Here is a 24,406-nt window from a genome sequence, read left to right on the forward strand (position 1 = left end):
TTACTAATAGTATCTAGTCATATGTTTGAACACTTTATTAAGAAAAGTTTTGATATGTTATGCTTATATGCAGGTCACTTCAATTTTTACCATTGGTGTGCTAGCTTTGCTAACTGTCTGGTTAAAAATATATTGTTTTGGGGATGAAAAGTTGTTAAATATTGAAAAAGTAACTAGAATTTCATAGCATATCACAATCAAAAAATTTAAAAGCTGAAAATTGCAGGTTTGTGCTATAAATAAAAATAGAAAATAAAATAAGAAACATCAAACAACTTACATTTCTAATGATATCTAGCAGGCTATAACAATATTTTCTTAGTCATGTTATTTTATATAGCAGAATTTTTATCTTTGCTCCAATAACTTTTAATTCAACAAATGTTAGTTATGAGAAATCTATAACTTTAAAATATTTTTTTACAAATAAAGATATTACTGTCTTCCATAAATAGATTACATTTAATGTACTGGATGTAGGGTGGATTAAAATCTATAAATTTATTTAAAAAATTTAAATCAGATATTTTTATTTAAATAGATTCATTTTATTTACATTAGATTTTTTAAATTTAAATTAAATATATGTTTATTTTAAAAAATAAACCTATTTAAAATTAAATTTTAAAAAAATTCAAGCAGTACATGCTTGCTACCGAAGGGTAAAAGAAAGTCAAACCACTGAATTAGTGAAAGTCACTGGATAAGGACCTGAAACCTGAGTTTGTTGAAGTGCTGTATCAACTTTTGACAGCAGTAGCCTTTTCTGCAAGTGCAGAGAGAATATTTTCTTCATTTCAGTTTATTCAGCTATTTCAGTCCAATGACTACTGCATTAGAAGTTGAGAAACTGTTTGGGATTTGTAAAAGCAGGAGAATTTGTTTTCCTTTTCCAATCTATGAATAAAAATGAGGTATCAGAAGATGAGATCTACTAGTTATACAATCTTGAAGGATATGGTAACTAGAAGCAATTAGTTCAATTCACTAACTACAGATAATGCTTCCTTTGCTTAATAAATGAGTTTTAAATCCAAAACATATTTTATAATCTTACTATTTTCCCTTATGTATCCAACACATTGAAGGTAGTTTTATTTAACTAATAAAAAGCAATTTTAAAATGCTGTTTCAGTGCACTTTGAATTGAATTCCAATTTCCATCCAAAGGCAGCTGGACACAAATCAAAAGTAAAATATCAATAATCTAGTAAATAAATGTGTCATTCACCATTTTCTAACATAATGAAAAAAATTAAATGAAGAATCTAAATAAATGCATATTAAGCTATATAATTGCTTAAATAAAAGTGTACAGATATAAGTTTTTCCACCTGGTTAGCAAAAAGAAAAATTTAGCATAAAGATTATATTTAGTTGCAAACCAACATGTTTTAATGGTTACCAACCACAGAGAATCAACTTTTTAAAAGAAAATAACTAAAAAGGACAAATGCAAAACAAGATTGAAATTGATAGTTTACATCAAGCATTCCTGCGTGCTAACTGAAATCAGGACTAATATCAGTTATTTAAACTGCTTTGATTTACATGAATCCACCTGACTGGATGGTTCAGAGGATTTGCAATCAAATATACAGCCTTTCAAATCCAGCCTGGGTAGTATTTTCAAAAGAGTCTAAGTGACGTAGGAGCACAAGTCCCATTGGATGTCAATGCTCCTATTTCACTTAGGCCACATCTATACTACAAAATTAAGTGGACCTAAGTTACGTCACCATACAGCCGCCATAATAATAAAATCCTTTTTCCATACCCACACGACTCTCCTTGCGTTGGCAGTGTGCAGCCTCACTACCAGCGCTTGCATTGATGCAGAGAGCAGTGCACCATGGGTGGCTATCCCACAGTGCAACTTGCCACCGTCAAACACAGGGTGTTTTGGGAAGGGATTGCAATGCCTCATGAGGGCAAACAAGTCGTGCAGGGGTGACTGGGAACATAGTTTCAAGGTCCCATGATGCAGGTGTCTCCATCCATAATTTTATCTGAATCCTATAATGTTTCGCACCTCTTTTCAAACCTGCACATCCGCCATCTCTGTGAAAAGCATGGATCCTGCACAGCTCTGCACTATTGTGATGAGTATTGCGAGCACAACATGCCTGATCCTGCAGCATTTGCAGAGCTGTCAGAGAAGCTGCAAGGAACATGATTCCTTGGAGGCTAGCTTGCTGTGGGACACGATTCCTTGGAGGCTAGCTTGCTGTGGGACACAGAAAGAAACAATTCATGGTTGTTGTTGGCAATCACAGGGCAGCTGCAGATGGTGAAGCACTGTTTCCGGGCCCTAGAAACAAGCACTGACTGGTAGGATTGCATCATTATGCAGTTATAGGAAGATGAGCAGTGGCTGCAGAATTTTCAGATGCACAAGGCCGCATTCCTGGTACTGTGTGCAGAGGTCACCTCAGCCCTCCAGCACAGCAACACCAAAGTGAGAGCTGCACTGCCAGTGGAGAAGTGAATGGTGTTTGCTGTGTGGAAGCTTGCAATGCCAGATTGCTACCGGTTGCTGTGATGCAAGTGTGCAGGGCCATTAATTGCATCCTGCTATGAAGGACTGTGACTCTGGGCAATGTGGAGGACATAGTGGATGGTTTTGCAGCAATGAGGTTCCTGAAATGCAGTGGGACAATACATGGCATGCATATCCCTATTTTGGTGACAGACCACCTTGCCACAGAGTATATCGATGGAAAGGGCTACTTGATGGTCAGGGAAGGTGCATGACGCACACATCTTTAAGTATACACGCATGTTCAGAAAGGTGCAAGCAGGGACTTTCTTTCCAGATGAGAGGATTACCATTGGGGATGAAGAAATGCCAATAGTGATCCAGGAGACCCAGCCTACCCACTACCCAATGGCTCATGAAGCTGTACACTGGCCACTTTGACAGAAGAAAGGAGCACTTCAACTACAGGCTCAGCAGGTACAGAATGATAGTTGAATGTGCCTTTGGCCATTTGAAAGGCCACTGGTGCTGTCTACTCATGAGATTAAACCTCAGTGAAAATAATATCCCAATGGTAATAGCTGCCTGCTGTGTCTTTCATAATATCTGTGAAGCAAAGGGAGGAAAGTTTCTGCCAGGGCACAGATGGAACAGCTGTCTGCTGATTTTGAACAGTCAGATACCAGGGCAATAACAAGAGCACAATGGTAAAGAGCACACTAGTAAAATAAGTCTTTCAAAGCCTCCCTGAGCTCTACTATTTTACTAGTGAGCCACAGTAATATGTGTTGCTGTAATGTGCTCTGCCTGCCATTGTTCTTTTGCACCCTGATATGAACCTTGTAATGAGTGCTGTGTGTGCAGAAGTACAACATTGCAAATGAACCTATTGCTGTTATCTCTGAATGATGTCAGCCTCTGCCAGCATATGTTGTGAGCTAATAAAGATGAATTAAGTTTTCATAAATAGACTTTTATTCCAAACACATGCAGACATATTTATAACTGAATGAAACTTTATAAATACAGGGAAAAGAAGCTCTGAAGGGGACAGAACAGTCATTTTCATGTCACGAACACATACAACAACTGTCTCTCTGAGAGGTCAGTGTATGTGTGGCTGCAACTGCCTGTATTCTCTCTTGGGATGGAGTGGTAAGGGTAGGGTAGCAGCCCCAGACACCACATGGAATGTGTGTGTGTGTGTAGGGAGATGCTGGAATTCAGTTTTTTATGGGCTGCAGAGGGAGGCAAATACAGGTCTATTGAACCAGAAGGTGAGCAGGAGTCTGCAGCATATCTGTTTGCCATTCGAGAAGTGCTAGTATATTCTGCTGCATGTCTCTCTTCTTTTCATGTGTTTTTCTCCTCTCCGCTCTGTCTCTGGTCCATTCTGTCTGTGAGGGTGATCCTCCAAGCCCTATACTTGGTATCCAAAGCACCAGAGGCTTGCAGGATCTCTTGGAACATGTCATCCTTTGTCCTCTTCCTTCTCCTCCTTATCTGGCTGAGTCACTCTGCTGGTGTGGATGGAGAGACCCTCAAGGCCACATTTGCATCTGCAAAAGACACAATGCACAGAGGTACTATTGTGAGTGCATTCACAAAATAAATGGAAACTTGGTATACTGAACTCACTTCCCTTGATCCACACAAGTTACAAGAACTACATTTTCACTTCTCCTTGGGATTCATAGAGCACGGTGGCAGTCTCAGCCATGGTGAATGTAGCCCATGGTTGGAGGGGGTGAATTGGGACAATAAGAGTGAGAGGCAAGTCATGGGCATGAGTATATGCAGATAGGGCAACTGAACTGAATACTGAAACCGTTTTACACAGGCAGTGGTGCTTTTAGCTGATATCTCACTCCTGAGGGTAATGGAGGCTGAAAAGGAACAGCTCTTACACTCATCCAGCTGCAGACTGTGTGCTGCAATGGTGCCTGCTGAAGTAATTGCTGAGTGGCACAGAAAAGTGTCCTATTAGAAATAAGGCAACCCTCACCAGAACCTTCGACAGAGGGATTGAAGACTACATCCAGGAAAGTTTCCTCGATATCTCTATGGAGGATTCATGGAATATCCAGGTGCATATAAACAACCTGTTCTGCATGGCCCCCTCTGCCTAACTGTATAGTGGAATGAGAAGCAGAGAGTGACTCTACCTCTATTGGTTATTTCACTACCTCTTTTGAGGTAAAAAAAATTATTAAAAAAGAGTAAATGAACATGTGTCCCTGCAATATCAAAGCAAACTATATACTTACCAGAGGTTCTATCCCTGCATCAGGTTCGCCTGTGCTGGACTGTAGGGACTGGCTCGACTGCTTTGGAGTAAAAAACAGGTCCTGGCTCACTACGCCATTGGATTCCACCGTCATCTGTCCCCCCATACTCCTCCTCCTCCTCGTTCTCATCCAACATCTCCTTCTCACTGTTCACTCTGGGGGCCTGACTCCAGCTCCCCCGAAGCATCCAAGGGCCTCTTGGCGGTGGTGGTGGAGTCTCTGCTGAGGATGGCATGCAGTTCTTTGTAAAACGGCATGTCTGCAACACTGCACCAGAGCAACTGTTAGCCTTCCTTGGCTTCTGGTACGCCTACCACAGCTCCTTGGCTTTCACGTGGCACTGCTATGGGTCCATCTTATAGCCCTTCTCCCCTGTGCCCCAAATGATCTGCTCACAGATATCAGCATTTCTATGGCTGGATCGGAGTCGTGCCTGCACAGCCTCTTCTCCCCACAGACCCAGGAGATCCACCACAGCCTGTGTACTCTAGGCAGGAGTGCATCTGCAGCGTGAAGCCAGCATGGGCAGCTGGGCAGTTGCTAGGTAAACTATCCATGCCAAGCAAACAGAAAATGGAATTTCAAAAATTCACAGGGCTTTAAAAGGGGAGGGGCATGCATCTGCGTACCTGGCTGCCGAGCAGCAGAATTCAAAATGGTGACCAGAGCGGTCACGGTAAGGCATTGTGGGACATGTCCTGGAGGCCACTAAAGTTGACATAAGTAACAGAGTGTCTGCACTGACACAGCATTGACCTAACTACATCGACCTAAGTGCTATGCCTCTCCCAGAGGTAGAGTTATTAAGTTGGCATAGCAAAAGATTTACATCAGTCGGAGCGACATTTTAGTGTAGACACTTACAGAGTTAGGTTGACGTAATCTGCCTTGCATCGACCTACCTTTGTAGGGTAGACCAGGCCTTGGTCACCTTCAAAACTTCCAACGCCCAGGTCAGTAATAATAGAAACATAATACTATCTGGTCGCTGTTCAGTAGCCTCTATAGAATTAGTATGACAGTCTCACTCCAGTCCAAAGCACAAAAATTGCCACTTTAATTGGCACTCTGGTTGACAGAGATAGCAAGGAGCTAAAGGGCATGGGGAATGAAATTTCTTAGTCCCTAGAAGTTGTCCATCCAAGGAAGATTTGAGCCACATTGGCAGGGCAGTGTGAAGAAACTTACTATTTCTGTAGTGTGTCTGAGTGTCCACCTTTCATTCACCTTGCTCTCTTCAAAGACCTATAAATATCAAGGCGTTCCTCTCTTTCTGAAGCAGTGACTCAAAGTTCTAGGTTTTTCCAAGTGGAACCATCTAGCAAAATTTTCAAGAAAGCTCAGCTTCCAGAAGCTTCCCTTGGCAACAAATCTGGCCACATCATTAAAGGTGCCTAAATGGAAATTCTCTTGAAAATCTGGCCCATAGAATTTCCTTACTTCATTGTGTGCTGTCATTTCACCCCTATTCTATTCTCAAGCAACAGCTGCATTGCTGGACAAGTCATGCAACCAAGAAGAAAGAGATTCCTACAAAACTATGATACAGCTCTGTATTGGTGGAGGAAGGGGAAAAGCTGTAAAGGGACACAGTTAACACTTTACTCCAGAAACAAAAAGTGTCATCTCTTAGATACAAAATCATGAATAATATGCAGAAGAAAGGCATCTTCCTGCCAAGTATTACTACAGGAATTTTTAAGCAAGCTGATCACAGGTTGGAGGAACAATTTATAAACTGCAGAGCCTCAGAGAGGTTCCTAATCATCACATTAGCAAACATTATTTAAAAGCAGGGTTATTTGTTCATTAGTATAAAGATTTTCATAATACTATCAGGAAATTTGAAATTCCCTGCACTTCAAAGTAATGAAATGTTTTGCACTCCCACAACAATTTCTGTGCAAATGAGCCTGGCACAAAAAACCTTCTAACTGCCAAATTAACAAGCACCACAAAAACCCTTTGTTATGCAAGAATAGTAAAGGACACTCCAAAGGGGACAATTTTTACACATTTAAGCTCTGTTTTTTTGGGGAGGAGGGGAATTAAGGGGAGAAGAGAAAAAAGAGAAAAAGAGTACTATTTAAATACTGCATAATACTTACTGGTCCTTTAGCCAGTCCTTCACAAAAAGGATGGAGAAGAATTCTGTGAATGGCTCATCTTTCCTCTTTGGATTCTGGCTGATAATTATATCATACATTTTTTTAAAATTCAGTTAATAGGAAAATAACATATATTCATCTCAATTGTTGTTATTCTATTTGTAAATTAATGTTGCAGAATCATTGGCATAGTTAATATTTAGAAACAAGATTAACTTACTTGTATAACCACTCAGTCAGAAAATCACAGGCGATAAATTTGGTCCTTTTTCTCTAAAGATAGAAGATCATTTCAAATTATTTATTACCTTTGGATTGGTCACATGTTTTAACTAGTGCCGAGGAACTGCAGCTAGGTTGACTGCCTTTGTTAAATAAAATATATAGTACATTACTGTGTCTACTTTAATTTTGCAACTGCCAAGCATCTGTCGCTTAGCCAAAGCTGTAGAAATTTCAGTTGTGGAACCACTTTTCAAGCCAAGTCTAAATATGAGTAACGGAAATTCATCCATTTTGACATTTACACTAGTATCTAGATGTTTGTTGTGCTGAAGTTATAACAAATTCTTTCCTAAGAGCATTCCTCCCAGATGGTGGTTTCGATTGAAGGAATTAATGAATTTGATGTAAGAAACTGCTGCATTTTATTGTACATTGTGTTCAAAGGTGTTATCCCATTCTTAAAATGCCTCCTTAACCTACTTATGACATATTTTTCATCATCATCATAGACTTTCACTTTGATACAAATACTTTCTCATTTTGATTATGGTGGCACATCGAAGTGTTCAAATGATTGTAACACACACAAACAACAGATTCAGAAACACACTATCCAATTCTGGAACAAAATGGTTTACCATTCACTTATAACAGAAGACAAGATACATACTATATTAAGAACTTCAATGTGCCCGATGGCATCTGAAATTGGTAAGGCAAAGGGAGCCAGGAAGGATGGTGAGCAGAATGTGATAGGTCCCAAGAAACTAGCTGGCAAGTACGCCTGGCAGACTTCATGGCCTTGTTCCTACAATTAAGAGGCCAAGCTGAGCACTAGTATAATCAAGCACACCTCCACTTAGGTCACAGGGAGCTGCATCTATGTATCTGAGGGCAGCATTCGGCCATATGAGCCTGTTACTGCAATATGCTGAGCACCCTCAATTCCCATTAAAATCAGTAGAAGTTGAGGGCACCCAGAACATCACAGGATCTAGTCTACGCTTTATTGTTTTCCTTAATCTAAAATAAAAGTAATCTAATCTGTAAAGTAATGTTGATTGTTGCATATGGAAAACTATCTTTTCCACACAAAACGTGTGTTACAAAGACACACAAGACTCCAGTCTCTCTTTTGAATTGGACCCCTATTATGGACAAGATAACAGCTGTATGTAGGAGGTAGTGTGAAACGACATCAATCCATTGGAGCTAAGGGAGGCATTGTACTTAAGTCATGCAAGCTGCTTACTCCAGGACACATGATTAGCTCAGCAGACAGGTATGAAGGCAAGCAAGGCCCTATCCCACTTTGGAGAAATCTGTGCATCCAAAGGAAAACAGAGGAAGCATAGAGACTAGGATTGTCTCCAAGCCTTGCCTAGGGTGTATGGAGGAAGAAGCAACAAAACTATGGCTAGGGACATTCTGGCCCAGTGTATTCAGTCCCCCAGGTAAAGTTTCACTGAAATAGGAGTTGCTAACTTTCATGGTTTTACTGAGAGTGTCACAATAGTTGATGTTTTTTTAGAAGCTCCAGCTCCTCGAGACAAGTGATCATGTGAGAATCTCTACTTTCATTTAAAAAATAAATAAGTTTCTAGTCCTTATAGTTGTGAGGATGGGGGAGAGGTAGGGAAGGGGGGGGGGGGAAGCTTGAAAATGCTGAGCCTTAAATGCTTAAAAATAAAACAGAAAGCAAATAAAAAGAACTCAAAAAAATTTGTAGTTTGAAAAACTCCATTTTTCAGCCAATCTTCTGATTTCTGGGGCCTGACTTATGACTTTTGAATACTTGTGGTTGGCATTACTGGAAGTTACCCTTTTAACTTTTGTAATAATGTTCAAAAAAAAAAGCAAAATTGTATATAATTAGACATTCAATTTAGCATTACAAAAACAAACATTAGTATAATCTGAAATCCAGGGACCTGGGTGATTCCATTACAAATGTTTTTAGGCCAGCATAATTTTAGGTTGCTTGGCAACATTAAAGATCATACCAAAACAGATATGCATGCATAATAGTAACTTCTGAACTTATAAAAAGGATACACAATTGAAACTTTTGCTTTGAAATGTTTAATGCAATCAAATATTATGCAATTCATGTGCCACTTTTTTACTCAAGATACTGGCTGGCTCTAATGCACTAGACAGTAATAAACAAACTGTTCTGTTGTTTGCCATACACATTAGTAAAATGAAAGCTTATTTTCTCTTAAATTATACCTTACAATCCAATTCAAACATGTTGTAGCTTTCTAAAAGACAGTATTAATGAAAACACAAAAATATAACTGTAGGGAAATGAAAGTGGGCATCTTATGTAAATGGTATGAAAATCATTTAAATTAGCTAGTCATAAATAAACTGCATAATAGCAACATTTCTTTTTACAGCAAATACATTGTTTGTAATCGCATTTACAGCACTATTTAGTTTTGAAGTTTCATTTCATATAGTTAAAAAGTGCTGCCAGAGCTACTGTAAAAATAGGCAAGCAACATGATATGTAAGGGGCACACTGAGCGATTGAATCACTTCTGAAGCAGAGAAAGAAAATGGAAGAAATGTTGTTCTCTCTTTGTTTGGGGCCAGCATGGACGTGTTGTGCATACTCACGCACAGACAGAACAGTCAAAGTATTGTGCCATTGCTCAACTAGAAGCATTATCTGTTGGGTGGTCCAGAGGGGGAAGTGGAAACTTTGGGTGACCTTCGCAAAGGACATGCAAACCCCGGTCCAGAAATACACTGCGCATTACTAAAATTCAAGGATAAGCCCTAAGTGTGGTGCAACCTCCCAAACCACAGGATCAAGAGCAACATTTGGAGATAAAAATCATGTGAAATAGAGCAAGGGTAAAGGACACAGAACCAGAAGCAAAGCAATATTAAGGACTAAGGACCAAATCATGATCTAGTTGAAGTCAACTGAAAAACTCCAATGGTCTATAAATGTACAGCAATTTGGCCCTAAAAGCACCACTAGAGCCAGGAATAAGGACCAGTTGTAGAAGCAGCAGGAATGATTAAAGAACCAAGATTACAAGCAGCAGCCAGCATTTGGGGGGTAGTGCCAGGATTTCATAGTTGGAACTGAGAATATAGGGCAGAATTAATGCCTCGGGGCCAAATCCAGCAAGCAGCATTCAGGACCAACTGGCAGGATTCCATGCCAAGCCTTGAGAACAGCAGACAGATGCACTGGATGTAGGAAAAAGGACTAATACACTTGCAGTTCCTAATGCATTTGCAGCTATTTCTGAAAAGACAATCACCTTCTGTGTAGCTCTCCTTCTCTTCCTCTGCCCTCTAAAAAGCTAATTGCTGCAGACAGCTAATGTCATGACTTCCTCCTTTAATCAGTAATATTATTATCACCATTACCATGCTAGTCATGGACCAGGTCCTATTGTGCTAGGCACTGTACAAAAACAGAACAAAAGGACAGTCTCTGTCCCAAAGAGATTACAATCTAAGTTATTCTTTGCTTGTGAATCAGAACATTGACAGGCTGATTTCCCCATACATTCTTGACATTAAGTTGAGTTCATTCAAGGTGGGCATTGGCCTCTGCCAAGGATGCGTCCTGTTCCCATTCCTGTTTGTGATATTCACGGAGTGTATCCTGTATGGGGACTTGGAGGTAGCATCTCTGCTATTTGCAGATGATGTCCTTCTTGCTTCTTCAGACTGTGATCTCCAATGCACACTCGAATGCTTTGCTGCTGAGTGTGAAGCAACTGTGATGAGAATGAGCACCTCCAAATCAGAGGTCATGGTTCTTTCCCAGAAGAAAGTGGAGTGTTCTCTCCAGGTGAAGGGGGAGCAGCTGCTCTTAATGGAAGAGTTAAAGTATCCAGGGGTCTTGTTCATGAATGATGGTAAGTGGGACTGTGAGATTGACTGGCAGATTAGTGCAGCGGTGATTGTGATGTGGGCGCTGTACCTATCCATGGCGGGGAAACGGGAGCTAAGTATTTGGACGAAGCTCTCGGTTTACAGGTCAATCTACGTCCCAATACTCACCTATAGTCATGAACTGTGGGTAATGACTGAAATGACAAGATTATGGGTACAAGTGGCAGAAATTAGGTTTCTCCACAGGATGGCTGAGCTGACTCTCTGAGACAGGGTGAGGAGCTCACCTATTCCTCTGGATCAAAAGGAGTCAAATGAGTTGTTTGGGTACCTGATAAGTTTGCCCCCTGGTAGGCTTCCTCTGGAACTATACTGTACATCATATACTTCTCCTAAAGGGTAGGGGATTCGTGCGCAGACATGAATTGGGGACCAGTGGAATGTTCCAATGGGAGGCGAGGAGCTCAGGAAAAGCACATGAGAGGCTAGCTCTCCAAAGTGAAGGACTCAGGGCATCCACATGACTAAATAGCAACAACTCCACATGAGTTTTCCTGGTAAGTCTTCCCCTCCCTTGGGAAGGTATGATGTGGCCAATGGTCCTTACCTGAACAAGAATCACAGCATAAAAAGCAGATATGCTGACACACAGATATGGCCCTGGGACAGAGGACAGTTTTAACCATGTTTTAAAAAACAGGCAGGGGGAAAGAGATAATGGTAAAATGTTATCAGGCCAGAGCTGCTTCACAGCAAGACTCCCAGCGTTCATGTAAAGCTAACTTTCATTTCAGCATGTGGATGTGCAGAAACAAAGAAATCTCCCAGAGGAGTTTTCCCTGGGCTTGTCATGACAATACCAGATGCTGTTCCTAGAATTTAAGAACACTCTGTAGTTCAGCATTCTAAAAGGCCAGCTCCTTCATAAGAAAGCCTTCTGCTAGGTTATCAAGAATTAACTTAACTAGAGGGCCAAGTCCTGATTTTGATTACACCTAAAACCAACTGGCAGACTTTGGCTCAATCTCTTTATATGATGGTTATTCTAAATCATAGTATTAAACTAGACACTGTTTAATGGACCCACCATACAGTGAATTATTTTAGGAAGTAAATTCTATTTTTTTTTTTGACAGGAACATAGAAATTATCTAGCATGAATAATACAAGAGTAATTAATCAGAACAGTGGTGCAGTCACCATTGAAAACAATAAGCCAAAATCATCACTGGTGTATCTCTATTAAAGTCAGTGGAGTTATACTAAGGATGAATTTGGCCCAATGTGAGGTTTTTTACGCTATGCAGCTGTTATCACTGTTAGTCAGTGAGATCTGTGGTTGTACAGCAGCCTGCTGTTAGAAGGAAAAAAGCGACATAAATTGACCTGCTCTTGGCACATTCCTCCTATGCTGCACTGATCAGGACAAACACAGGAAACGCCTGCACATTGTGTATTGTTAACCTGCTGATGTATTTATAAACTATTTATACACAGGAATCATTTTCCATTCTTTATCTTATATGATATATGTTAAGTACAATAAATTGAAAAATTATTGTTAATGTCTAGATGAATTCATCACAAGCCAGAAAGTTTGTTGGTGACCACAATTCCATTCACTTTCCAGTATATACTGTACTTTTAAAATGTAAAATATTTTGTCAGAGGCACAGCTGTAACCTCCCTTTTCTGTGGCTATTTGTATACAACCTGAAAAGAATGTCAGAATAATGGTAATCAAAAATGTTTAAAGTGTGTTCAATTTTTATTCTGATAAATAAATACATTATTTGATTCTCAAGTGAAAAGGGATGAAAAAGTTCCTACACTGGCAACACTGGCATGAATACTAGTGTTACTTTCCATTGGTGACAGAATGCTTAATACTTGGACAATCTATTTTGATTTCTGACTTGAATACATGAATTCTAATTGAACCTTGCCTACTTCAGCTAGCAGTCACATAATCAAAGCATTCTTTTTGGTGAATTACAAGCAAAGTCTACTGCCTAACTTGCATAAAAATGCTTTAAATGATAATTAGAACCTCTTTCTAATATTCACAGAGCTATGCAAACATTTTCTTGAAACAAATTTAGTGCCTTACTTCTGCTTCACCTTTATTACACAGATCCTCCTGTGGATTTTTATAAATTTTTGATATTGTGATTTAAATATCACATGCACAAGTTGAATGAACAACTGATATAACAATTAAGGATCAAATTTTCAGCATTCACAAATGTGCCAGAAAAATATGCAGCTACAACCATTTCCATATGTAAATTGACATTCTTGCATATAGTAACTCACTTTGCATGCACAACGAGGTGTCATGCGTGACCACACATGAGGCCCACTGAAAATTTGGTCACATGTCACCACAATGTATTATAATTGTCTGGCTATGCTGGAAGGACAAGAAACACTGGATGTGGTTGAATTAGGCTGCAACTTCATTCCTAAAAGTCTGGAGGTACTCAGTAGATAAAATTGTACAGTGCAGGTAATTCCATAATCATTTATGTATACCCTGGGGGCTGCTGTGAGCCCTCTCACTTACCCTATCCTGGTCCCCAGCCACTGTACTGCAGGGATTATAAAAAGGTGGAGGTTCACTTCCTGCCATACCAGTCATAGGAGCCCCGAACCCACCCTGTTTCCACGCCTTTAAAGAATACCTTCTTTAAATCTTTTCCACATCTGTTTTATCTGATCACCACATCCATTCCCTATGGAGTACCTGCACTGGACATCTGCCACAAGGAGACACCAGCAATTAGCCTGGCTATTACCAAGAGCTATTGTTTTGCTATCATTATTCCAAAAGAGCAAAAAATGTTGTCCCAACTATCATATGACACACCCATGCTTTCCTAAATTTCCCTCCCCAGCAACACGACATTACTCCCTTTTACAACCAAAATCACCTAGTTTATTTTTTGATAAAGTGTGCTAATTTTTATGTGAAAGAAACCAAAATAAAAACCAACCCTAAAATAGCAAGTAAAAAAGTATTACAGACAAATATAGCTTACGGTTTGAGTTTGTAATTTTTGTTTCTTTGTTGTAAAAGTTCATATACAAACATAAACCAACTTTTAAAGTACATGGATATTTTATTTTGCTTGTTATTAAAAAAACATATTTAATCACTGGGATGAATTTATTATTGACTCAAAAGAGTTCATTAGTACATTCCTTATAACAACTATATTTTTGTTACATTGTTGGGCTCTCTCAGTGCTTATCCTAATCTATAAGTGGCTTCTGTCTGCTCTTACTGTTACATCAATAGTGTCTTTAAAACCTATTTAACCACATTTTAATACAGTAGCACAAGTTGTTAAGAAAAAGCATCAGAGGATTTAAAAACTGACAGTATTCCTACACTTTCTGTTACAATCTATTGCCCTCATAGTAAAATACCTGAATCTTCCCAACATGTCAACTAAAAAAACCAAACCAACCAACTCACATCCCCCCAAAATTCCCAAACCTATGCTAAGCAACTGTGAAAATTAACTATTCAACTGTCCTAAAAATATTTAATATTTTCATATTATGAGGTGGTTTGCCCTCTATTTCCTTTCTTTACAAAACCTCAGTATAGGTCTTGTATATAATGTGATGAATATTGTATACGTAAATAGGTTTCTGAGCTAGACAGTACAAATATCATGGCATGAATGTATAGAGCTCACCAAGTATTTTTACATGCAGTAAAACAACTTTCCATTTCCCTCAACAGTGTCAATCACAGGTGATATAAACCTGCTCACTTAACAAAATGAATAATTTTACAACTACACTCAAACCTTGTGAAGTCAGTGAAAACTGAAGCAACCTATTTACACAGAAGAACAAGATCTGAACAAGGAAGACAAATTAGGGAGGAGCAGCCAAGTGCGGAAAAGTGTAATGTATTTTTGGCTGTACCATATGTGCATATATCAATGGCTAATTCTGCATGTGTAATTGCAAGCCAAACACTTTAAAATATTATATTATATATAATAGGAAGTCTGTGTCAGTAGCTTGAATAGCAAAACTGTCTAAACTGCACGCTTTGCTATATAGGGTCTGAACTTTTAACACACACACCTTAGTTTGTTTTCAGATTATTAACACACTATTTCTAAACCTTTTTGTGTTGATGACCCCCTTTAGACTTTAGGTTCATGGGGTCCCCTGTGATGTGGTGCTCCAGGCAATTGCCCTGCTTCTTACTCCCCAATGGTGCCACTGCTTGTGCCGCCGCCCCCCCCATAACCTCTTCCATGACTCCCTGGTTGAGAAATACTAATTTAACACAGTTGGTATGCATCTCTCAACAGAAAATCTTAATGTATTTTCAGATGATTTTGCCACCCCTGAAGTTAAGTGTACATAAATCAGACAAATCAGCTATACACAAGGAAGAAAATGTTTGATGAAAGACACATTAACTGTTAATCAGATAGAAAAATATAGAAATATTACTTTTAACTAAGGGCAAAATTTGGATTGCTATGACTAAGTGGACTTGAATTAAGAATAACAACTTTACAAAAATGAATGGAAGCATTTATTAAAAACTGTGTATATGTGGCAAACAAATCTTGCCACAATGCCCAGTCTTTATAAGATTGTTGAGAGAAACCAAATACTTAAAGTGTATAGTGCACTTTATAAATAGCACTTTTCACAAAACTTCAAAAGGCCAACATACAAAAAATAAATCAAGACAATAGTCCAACAGACAGTGTTACAACTGAGCAGAGCAATGTATTTTCATAACTATTGTAGCAGATACAATTTAAATTCCTTATCTGCAACTGCTCTGGTCCATAATCTTCTCTCTTTATTCAACTGAGTGCCTCTTAGTGTTAATTAGAAAGGTGACCCCTCCCCCTGAAGTTGGATAGCTATCTGGGCTAGATACAACTGGAAATTTAAGAAAGGGTTTTACGTGAAAAGGCATAATGTAGGGCATGTCATATCGATCGGGCTTATGAAGTACACCACTCAAAACTAACTCGGTTTAAAATGACATACAATACATTATTTTATTTTATTATAGTCAGTTTGCTTTTAAAAGAAAATATAATAAAATGCAGATAGTGGATTAAAAAGCGATGGAATTCTGAAACAGAGTCTTGAACCGAAAACTAAGAACTGACCTCAAAACACTTTTCCTTCTTTGCTTGATGCAGAAGTTCAGCCATTCCTGGCAGAAGTACTGGAAATATGTAATATTCTAAGTATTCTCGAGGAGAACCTGGACAAAACAATTTTTTTTTCAAATAGCCTCAATTTGAATCACTATAATCTCAGCTTGTTCTAAACACAGATTCTTTCAGTTAAGATAATCACAGAATTTATTTCACTCCTCTTAAACCACAAAGAATACACCAACTTGAATAAGTTTCAAACTGAGTGCTTTCTCCTCCCCTGCCCCTGAATGATATCCACCATTATTAGTTTGCTTTCCAATCCCTCAGAAATTGGAGTGACTTAGTCAGTCACAAAATTCAATTCCTAAGTACTAGGAGGAGGGGCAAGTCAAATCTGCACTTTGTGGCACAATGATTTCCCTCTCTTACCCACTTCCTTTTCACAGGCTTTATGTCATAATGAAGAATAAACCCCTCCAGGAACAAGAAAGCTAAACAGAATTGCCATCAGAGCTCCGTCAATGCAGCTCCTGTTCTCACTGTTCTCAGTGGTGGCAGATGACAGAACAAGGAGCAACGGTCTCAAGTTGCAGTGGGGGAGGTCTAGGTTGGACATTAGGAAAACGTTTTTCACTAGGAGGATGGTGAAGCACTGGAATGGGTTACCTAGGGAGGTGGTGGAATCTCCATCTTTAGAGGTTTCTAAGCTGCGGCTTGACAAAACCCTGGCTGGGATTATTTAGCTGAGGTTAGTCCTGCTTTGAGCAGGGGGTTGGACTAGATGACCTCCTGAGGTCCCTTCCAACTCTATGATTCTATGAGCTCCTGATTTGCCAGCAAACATAACTGGCAAGTGTTCTGATGTTTTGCCTCTCACCTCGATTGCAGTTCCTGTGGCCTTGGAGGCAAGAGACTGAGATGGGATTTGGACTTTGATTTCCTGCTTGGAAGTTTTTAACACTTAGCTTTAGATAACAAAGCTAGTTCATGGTTGCTTTCCTTGAAACAGAAAGTATGTGCATGTGTAAATATAGGGTAGAATTTTAAAAGAGGAGTTTTCAAAAGCACTCAGTATTGACCTAGCTCAGCTCTCACTTAAGTCAATGGTAAAGATCCCATTAACTTTAATGAGCACAGAGTTAGGCCCATGACAAAGTACTTTTGAAAATACAAGTTTTCATCTTTAAGGTGAAAAAAAATTAATTAAAAAGGCTGAAACAACAACATTATTATTACCTTTCAAATTATGTGGTCCAGTGTATGTAAATACACAGACATTTGTATTAATCAGGTGAATTTCTGCCCTGAGTTAATCTGGATTTCTGTCATTGTAACTCCATCACCTTCGTTGGAGTTACTCCAGATTTGCACTGCCTTAGCCAAGAGCAGAATATAACCCATTTTTTCTTCTGGTTTTTATGATCTCAAAGTTAAAAATAAATTAAATCAAACAAGAAAGCCATTTCTAAGAAGCATTTCAGTACAATGTATGTAACTTAAATTTCACTCACACAAAAAAATCCTGATTAACTATATAATGACTAAACAAGTTTTAATCTTATCCCTTACCCTGTTTGATAGTAATAATTATTTTAATAATATAAGTGTGTCCTGTTTGTTTAACCGTGGTGTTGTTAATAGTCTTAATTGGCTGTATATTTTATGGACAAACTAGAAACAAATTGGGTACCTTGTATGCCAATCTTGGAAATGAAACTAAATACCTACAGGCTGGAATTTTTAAATGTGCCTCTGGCTTTACGTGTCCAAAAGACATTGAGTTTCAATGAGATTTGGGCATTTAACTCTCTTTGGCTTCTTTGAAAATCATAACCTAGACACCAAAGTCATTAAGAAAAGTGAACCCTTTTCAAGATTCAAACTTGTCTGTACTGAAGACCTTAAGAAGAAATATTTTGGAGCACTGTACATTATAAAATAAATCATATATCAGGTGTGGAACAATTTTTATTAGTCATGAGATCAGAGTGACTCAGAAATCCTAGGGAACAAGCACAGAACTTTTGTTGGAGGGAAGTGGAAGGGGGCTAAACAGCTGAAGTGCTGTCCTCAGCTGCTGTTGCAGTAAGTATTCCTGTCTTAATGTGACAAATAAAGATTGATTCTTAAAAGGGTTGTCTCCTCGCAAGGTATATCTGGAGTGGAGGGTTTGTTCATTGTTTCACATCCTTAATCCAGTTCAGATACAGCTGGAAAATGTTCCTAATTGGAAGGGCATCCTATATAAAAGCCCAGGATATTACTGCTTCTCACTACCAGCAATTGTTTCCTTATGGAAAACAATGAACAGAAGAAAGAGAAGAAACATAGAAAAGGAGGTGAAGAAAGGTGATGGTTGAAAGACAGTATGAAGGATAAAGTGCAAAACATCTAAAAGAAGATATACTGTTCAGAAAGCTGAAACCACACTGATAAAGATGGAAGAAGAGAGATTCAGAGTTTGATCACAGATGGAAAAGAAACAAATGAGCAAACTACTATATTTTGAAATGAGTTTTCAGACTCAATTATATATTTAACTTGAACCTAATTTGACCTCATTAAGATTAGAAGGGAAAAAGTGCTTGTCTTTCTTCTGTTGTAATATAAATAGCTGAGTAAAAAGTCACTTATTCGGAGTAGGAAGAGAGGGCCTAACTGTCCTCAATAGTTTTATACAATTATGCGTTAAGCCTCTAATCCTGCAAACAAATGCATTGTTACGGATTTCTAATGCCTGCAGAGAGTATCAGTAAGACCCTACAAGGACATGTGGGCCCAAACTGGGGTATCTGTTTGAAGTCCTGGGGACCAATCATGAGAATCTCAAATAAGAAACTGTGTGGAAGTTTGTAATGTATACTTTTAAATAAACTTGAAAAATAAACATAGCAAGGTGTGCCCTAATATGCCAGCATGTGCACTCTTTCAAAGGTAGGACAGTTTGTCAGGATAGCCCAACATACTGTGGGGCATATCTTGATTCAGATCTTCTGTGCAGAAACGTGCTCAGAACATGCAATGTGCTATGGACAGCAGCATACTTGCTAAATTGTTTTTGGCCTAGCAGCAAGCCTTTCATTCAAAGCCAGATATGCTTCTTCAGATCTTAATCTATGGTCAGTAATATTAGCCATACATAGCTCTGTGCCCATCCTTATGCACTGTAACAAGAGACCTTCCTTTCTGCACCATACACTAGGTTGCCTGTGGTCACACGACTTTCTTTACACCCTTTCTGTTCCTTACAAAGTAACTATATTCTTTCAGACAATTACTTACATGTTTTTGGATTAGGTGCTGCTGGAGACTGTGCTAGTGTGGACAAGGAAGGTATTTTTTGGGCAATGGAGCATTCAGTAGAAGCTGAATAAAACTGCTCTGTACGTAAAGGCTGCAAAATTCTTGTATCCAAAGAAACCTGTTTAAAATAAACATAATTGACAAATACCTCATCCATATTGGTTTCCCTTGTAAGATATTTCAAGTAAATTCAGTGTCAGAGGAAATACAAGTTCTGTAAAAAAAGGAATTTACTATGATTAAGATATTAACTGATTTCAATATTTGGGCTGGATCATTTCTATCTTTATGAACACTTTAAACAAAGAGAGAATTCTGGTTGGAAAAAACTTCTTGGCTCCAGTGCACTAAAAATGTCCAAATGTAAGAGGCTATGCATATGAAAGACTAGGACAGCTGTTTTAAAAAGGACACTGTAAGAGGATTTTCACAATTTAAAAATGTTTTATTCACTGTTAATAAATAATACCCCTTTGGAAACTAAAATTGAAATATTTTCCTTAACAACGTTTTTTTCCATTCAATTGTTTGCATTCACTACTTGCTTTTGCATCACTCATCTTGAAACCTGGAATTCTTTTTGTTGTTTAAGAAATAAAAAAGCATTGAAATATTTGTGTTTTTATTTTTTTAAAGAAAATACGGAGAGTCGAATTCAAAGGTGATGCAAACCCAAGCCTGAGTTCTTCTCGCATGAGAAAAAAAAATTGCAGAATGATGGGGAAAAATAGTGAGACTAACAAGACTGTATATCCAAAGTTTCATTTGTGTTCTAGGAACTCGAGAACTGTTATAGTGGACCAGAACAGTACTCTATCAGACAGTGACCTATACCTGATGTTTAGAAAAAGGAAAACACCTCCTACCAATACTATTGCATCATTGTCACAATTTGCTATCAAAATTTGGCCTACTAAACTATTACATATTAAAACTTAGACAGGTTATGAACATACTCCTCCTCTACTCAACAAAATATTAGTAGGATCAGACCCCTAATACATTTAATATGTTGCATATTAATAATACAGGCATGAGTAGACTTCTTTTTAATACATGCAAGGTTCATAAAGAAATCTTATTAAGGAATTAGCAGAATTTCATTAACATATAAATGCATGTCATTCCACTATGTTTTTGATACAATTGCAGGTAAACAGAATGGATAGATATATTATTCCCAAATTAATGACACAGTCTTCAGAGTTTGCTATTCTTTTTACATAAATTAATATGCTATAATGGTGTTATTTTCACTTCAGGCAACAGGATATCCTATACAGCTGAGCACAGAGAAGTTTAATATGTTAATATTCCTGTAAAATGTTAATATAATAAGCAAACTGATTAGTAGTATGCTAAAATAGCTATGAGATGCTTAGTTTAAATGAAAACATCCAAATTAAGCTGATCAAACTTTGGTATTTAGATCATTTTGTAGGGCTAATTTGGTGCTTTACACAATAAGCTTTGTATTTGAGTCGATGATTTATCCCACTGCTCATGCAGTTCTTTTTGAGACAAGGGCTCAAAGGTTTTTTTTTTAAGTTTTATGAACACTATTGATGTCAACAGGCCCAAAGTTTTCCTACAATAAAAATATTTAGCCAAATACAGACCAAGTTTAAGCAGGTGCAGCTCCACTGACATCAGCAAAGTTGCCCATAGCAGGTCTGAATCTGGTCTACTTTTTTGTAACTGTTTTTTTGTTTGCTTTAATATGGAAGGGAAAAAAAAATCAATCAGCTTCCCAAACTGAGGGATTCAGTACACAGTATATAAAATTCCAAACTCACCACCAGGTGACATACCAGCAATAAATGTGAGGATCTGTGTGTTTTTGCAATAGCAAGAATTAGAGTAAGGCAACACTGGCACATGTGTGAAAATGGAGCATCAGTCTTCTACTCTGCCTATTTTCCTCACTCTTACAATCAGGCAGAGTATTGAAGTATGCAGGAACTCAGAGAACAAGAGGCTTGCATATTTCAATATCCTGCTTATTCATAAGAAGGAAGCAGACAGGCAGAGCAGAAGGACAGTGCAATGTGCAAACCAAAACACAGCTGGTAATCTAATTTTAGGCATAGCAGCCTTACCAGCATCTCTTTAAAGAAAAGCAGTGATATGTGGAATATTGCATTCGATACTTAAGAGTAGTTTGAAATACACAGTTATACATTCATCAAATTAATTTTGGGTTACTTTTTTGATACCTAACCTTCACCTTTAGAAATAGATACACCTTTCTAGATATATCATGTATGGATTTTTTGTTTGAATTGTACTCACAGAATCTTGTTTTGATTCAGGACTGTCTGGAAATGGAGGCTGCTCTGCTTCATACTCTAAAAGGAGACAAAACCCAGCACCACACTAAATGTTAAAAGGACTTTATAATTATTTTTCTGAAAACATACAAACAAATATTACTTATTAAAAGCTACTTTTGTTTTCAAAAATGATAAACTGTGTATGATAAGCAAATACTTAACATAAAATCTAATTTTTTAGATTTAGATAGAACTTTTGAGTCACTTGTTCTGGAGACTCAAGATCAATATTTTCAGTGATACAGGAAGTCTTTCTTGAAAAGAAGCCTTTTGTACACAATTTAGCGTAATTTAAGACTATAAAATGCTTGTTAAATAAAATGTGGATGCATGAAATTAATAATTCTTTTCACTTATATGCAATAGTGCTTTTCAAATTAGGCTCTTTATAAACAAGTAAACTCCTCTGAGATACCTAAGTATTATCATACTACAATTTATAATGGAAAAAATAGAAGTGCAGAGAGATTATGTGATCTTTGCAGACTATTCAGTGAATCAGTAAAAAAGAGAAACCAGGAATCCTGAATCCTGGCCCTTTGCACTGACCATTAGACAACAGCTCCACCCTAACTGCAAAATGTTCCTAGTACATATCAAAGGCAGAATCTCACTTTGGTGTTCTGTGTTCACTATATGCGCAGATCTCCTATTGATGTCAATGATAGATTTGTAAACATATGGGGCTGGATCCAACTCTCACTGAAATGAATGGAAATCCTTCAGTTAGCATCATTGGTCTTGGATCAGCCACATGAAGAGCAAGAGTGTAGTTAAGATCCACCAAGAAGAGAATTTTGCTCTTAATTAAATTAATTTTAAAATAGAGAATAATGGGCCATGGCAAGGGATTTCAATGGTTCTCTAGCAGGGAAGTTCTAACAAAATTTCAGGATTTCTACACATGACCCATTTATTTTTTTCCACAACAAGTTTATTTTATTCATACAGTAGGAATATATGGATCTGAGAAGTAAAACTGAAATCTTACAGAATATTATCTTAACACAATATTTGGCATATCTTCAGTACCTAATACAGTTGTAAATACATGGATCGGGTAAATACATGGATCGATTGGTATCGTGACATTAAAACTAAAGCTCAAGTACCATGCATCTGATGAAGTGGGTTGCAGCCCATGAAAGCTTATGCCTGCAGGAATTTGTTAGTCTTTAAGGTGCTACAGGACTCTCGTTAAAGCTCAAGTAGTTGGTCAACATCATCAGAAACCCAAAATAGAATTACAAGACTTAAACCCTGATCCGGCATTCTTTAAGAACTAAGTGTCCCTACAGAGCCCCACTGACTTTGGCAGGGTTATGGGAAGGAGCTGCAGTCTGGCCACACACTACACAATTCAGGATGAGGGCCTGAGATGCAAAATATGCCTGCAACCATTCAACCTACCACTTTGATAGTCAGGTGCCTTAACTGGCATTCTGGCTTCCGTCCATGGTATGCACCCACTGATTCAGTCACATTAGAGTAGGTGGCATTTTATTTTAGGATTAAAAGTGGCCATTTTAATATGAAGCACCTACCACACTCCAGGGCACTATAAAATACTAAATAAATAAATAGATAACTTTAGGTACAATAAAATGACTCGTGTGAGCTCCTCAACTTTCTGAATATTCCTAGTGGCCACAGCTACCACTTCAGATGTTGGGAAAAAGCCAGGACGAGGGCTTCTATTATTGGAATTGAAAAGAAGGCTTATTATTTTTGTATTAATTAAACTTGCAATAATATCATTGCCTCTCTGCTTTTCTAAGGCAATAAACTGATTCCCTTGTGATAAACCACAAAGCTGGATTCACTTGGGAATCAGATTACTGTCTCACACAAAGGGCAATGATATTATCACTTCATTATATGTACAATAAATTGGATACCTTCGCCCACATCACCACTGCATGATACAAGGCTATGTTTCTAACAGGAGTGTCTGATGGCAATTTAAATCACAACAGTACTATGCAAATTATATTAAATATATTTGAACCTTTTGTCCTGCATTTGTGAACAATGTATTTTTTTGTAGACTGATTGTCTGCAGAGCTGGGTCTGTCTAATATTATGTTTCAAAGGGCACCCAGATGTCCAGTCTTTTGCAACCCTGCCGAACCAGATTCTCCTCTGGAGAGGGATTGGGAAAAAAAACAAAAAACACCAACCAGGAGTGAGACAGGGAAAGTCTTACTGAAATTGACAGACAAAACCCTCCAGCCCCAGATGGAGAGAACCTGGACCGCCTTGCAGGGAACCCGCACCCCGAGCCCAGGAGGGAGGCTTAGGGCAGTTCTGAATGGGTGAGTGGTCCCACGCCACCACATACACCCCAGTGAGGGAGGCGTGGGGGGCTCTGAAGAGGGGAGTCCCACCCACACCCCTACCCCAGTGAGGGAGGCTTGGGGGGCTCTGGATAGAGGAGAGGCAGCTCCGATGGCAGAGCCCCGCCCGAGAGGCCATGGAGGGGGATCTCCCACCTGCACAGATTTGCTCCCAGGGGGTCCTTGGTCCCTGAGCTACAGCCATGGTCTGGGGCTGGAGGAGCGCGGTTACCAAGCAACCCCCAAGCAGCAGGCGGGGATTACCCAGAGGACTTGCGCCAGGCCGCGCCTTCCGCTTCCGGGTCAGA

The 24,406-nt window shown here is 38.6% G+C and overlaps 1 protein-coding gene across 1 annotated transcript in view; it reads right to left on the bottom strand.

Moving 5' to 3' along the window:
* The window catches only part of IQCK (IQ motif containing K), a 71,012-nt gene extending 46,669 nt beyond the window's left edge, over positions 1–24,343 (bottom strand). The window contains exons 1-6 of the mRNA XM_067551024.1: positions 24,255–24,343; positions 21,722–21,777; positions 19,409–19,547; positions 16,133–16,230; positions 7,096–7,148; positions 6,876–6,953 (exon numbers count right to left, since the gene is read on the bottom strand). Of these exons, the coding sequence (XP_067407125.1) occupies positions 6,876–6,953; positions 7,096–7,148; positions 16,133–16,230; positions 19,409–19,547; positions 21,722–21,777; positions 24,255–24,303 (473 nt within the window). The 5' untranslated portion in view covers positions 24,304–24,343. The remainder of the gene's footprint in view (positions 1–6,875; positions 6,954–7,095; positions 7,149–16,132; positions 16,231–19,408; positions 19,548–21,721; positions 21,778–24,254) is intronic.
* Positions 24,344–24,406: the final 63 nt, after the last annotated feature.

Source organism: Emydura macquarii, unplaced genomic scaffold, assembly GCF_026122565.2.
Source record: "Emydura macquarii macquarii isolate MOO-44397 ecotype Brisbane River unplaced genomic scaffold, CSIRO-AGI_Emac_v2 contig_1348, whole genome shotgun sequence".
Lineage (NCBI taxonomy): Eukaryota > Metazoa > Chordata > Testudines > Chelidae > Emydura > Emydura macquarii.